Below are 2,500 nucleotides of genomic sequence, written 5' to 3' on the forward strand. Positions count from 1 at the left end.
AAATTGTGATCCTTTCCAATATAAATATATATATATATATATATATATATATATATATATATATATATATATATATATATACACATATATATGTGTGTGTGTGTGTGTGTGTGTGTGTGTGTGTGTGTGTGTGTGTGTGTACACATTTTCAATACTGGGTTGCATTTCATCCTGCCATTATTGTGATAAGTGCATGAGGGGAAATATGTGAGGAATGAGGAAATGAGCAACACATTTGATGAGGGGGGAGGAGGGGGGGAGGGAACGAACTCTCCCTCCCAGAGCCGCCCCCACCCCACCCTCCAACCCTGGACTAGCCACAGGTTAGCCCACAATACTTGGTGCGTCCCCTCTTCCTCACACACACACACACACACACACACACACAACCATCAGTACCCACTCCAGTGTTGACTCGGTCCCCTCCATACCACCAGCGGGTACACCTCCCCGGCTGACCACCCACCTTTATATAACTCGAAGGTTTTATGTCTCAATCACTTCGACCCCCTAGGAGGGGAGTGGTTCTGGTCGTCCCCTCCACCCTTCTATATTCCCTCCTCCCAGTTCCAGTCAAAAAAAAAAGTAAAAAAAAAGAAAAGGTTAACACACCTTTACAGCCATGCAACAATGCAGTATGCAAATCGGAGTGGGGGATAATGTCCACACGCTCTAGCTAAGGATGCCACAGTAGAGTTTAAAAGTTCGTCTTGTCCTGAGATCTGGAGAGAGAGAGAGAGAGAGAGAGAGAGAGAGAGAGAGAGAGAGAGAGAGAGAGAGAGAGAGAGAGAGAGAGAGAGAGATGGAGAAATGGTAATACCAAACCTAATGCTTGTTTTTGGTTTATTCAAAAATAAAAACACATCCTTAAACATTTGCATACGATTTATTACACACACACACACACACACACACACACACACACACACACACACAGAGTTCTCATACACCCAATCATCTAGAGAGAGAGAGAGAGAGAGAGAGAGAGAGAGAGAGAGAGAGAGAGAGAGAGAGAGAGAGAGTTCAAGCTCGACATTTTTTTTTAATTTCGCATTACTGATTTTCCTTCCCCCCCCCATTTCGGGATTTCATATTTCCCAATCTAAGGCCTATTTCTTCCCTCGGGGTGTACATGTTTGCTCGACAGATGAGGTCGTCCAATGAGCTGAGGCACATATGGCGACAGTACGACCCTCGAGCACGACGGAACGACCATTAAGAACGGCTGTACGACCCTCGTTTACGATCGTTAGACACTTGAACACGACGGTACGACGTTGATCGCGACAGTACGACCCCTTTGTTCACGATACTACGACCCGTGATCACAATGGTACGACCCTCAGATCATGGCGGTACGACCTCTTGACGTACGACCGTATGACCCCCAAATCACGACTTTACGACCCTCGATCACGGCTTTACGACCCTTGAGCACGACGGGAAGACCCTTGAGCACGACAGTACGACCCTTGAGCACGACAGTACGACATTTAACCACGACGATACGACCCTTGAGCACGAATGTACGACCCATGAGCACGACAGTACAACCCTTGAGGACGACGGTACGACCCTTAACCACGACGATACGACCCTTGAGCACGACGGTACGATCCTTGAGCACGACGACACGACCCTTGAGCACGACGATACGACCCTTGAGCACGACGGTACGATCCTTGAGCACGACGACACGACCCTTGAGCACGACGATACGACCCTTGAGCACGACGGTACGACCCTTGGGTCCGTATTAAATGGTCATACGGACACGTCGTGATCAATGTCTGTGCTGACGTCCACAAACAAAGGGTTAAGGACACTGCCACAAGATGTGAGGGCGGGATTTTCGCCCATCTGTTCGCATACAAACCATTATCTCATTACCATAAGTCAGCGTAGGATAAAGGGCGTATCCAGAGGTTCGCTTCAGAGGGATTCGAACCCAGTGGCCTAGAGGTCATTTGAGGTCAAATATTAGACAAAAGAATAGGCTCTTTCATCGGGTTTCCCTTCGATATTCCACTGGGAAAGCACAATAAGCCACTGGGAAAGCAAACACGCCCCTGGGGAAGGACAATACGCCAATGGGAAAGCACCATACGCCACAGGGAAATACAACACGACCGTAGTGGAAGCACAATACGCCACTGAGGAATACAATACGCCCACTGAGAAAGCCCTCTTAAAATCATGGGGGAACCCGAGTGATGAGGTAACACTTGTGATGGGGGAAGACCTAGTGATGGGATAAGCCCTTAATGATATGGGGAAACCCTTGTGGATGGGGGGGAGAGGGGCTCTAGTGATGGGGTTACACACCCCACGGTTATATACCTCATGGGGGCAGCAGCAGGCATGGGCGGAACTAAATCATGGGGGACCTACCTGCTGGAGGAGTGTCGCACGGGGCCTGGGGTGGCCATGGGACTTAGGCTGGCCTTAACAGACGGTGGAGACGTGGGCATGGTCGAGGTGTGCTTCACACAGCCCTGCA

At 49.2% G+C, this 2,500-nt stretch overlaps 1 protein-coding gene across 2 annotated transcripts in view; it reads right to left on the reverse strand.

The window, feature by feature from the left end:
- LOC139750999 (uncharacterized) overlaps positions 1–2,500 on the reverse strand; it is a 221,989-nt gene that overhangs the window by 219,404 nt on the left and 85 nt on the right. For both annotated transcript variants that reach the window (XM_071666041.1, XM_071666042.1), the window contains exon 1: positions 2,392–2,500. This exon is cut by the window's right edge. In XM_071666041.1, coding sequence (XP_071522142.1) covers positions 2,392–2,500 — 109 coding nt within the window. The remainder of the gene's footprint in view (positions 1–2,391) is intronic.

Source organism: Panulirus ornatus, chromosome 10, assembly GCF_036320965.1.
Source record: "Panulirus ornatus isolate Po-2019 chromosome 10, ASM3632096v1, whole genome shotgun sequence".
Taxonomy (NCBI): Eukaryota; Metazoa; Arthropoda; class Malacostraca; order Decapoda; family Palinuridae; genus Panulirus; species Panulirus ornatus.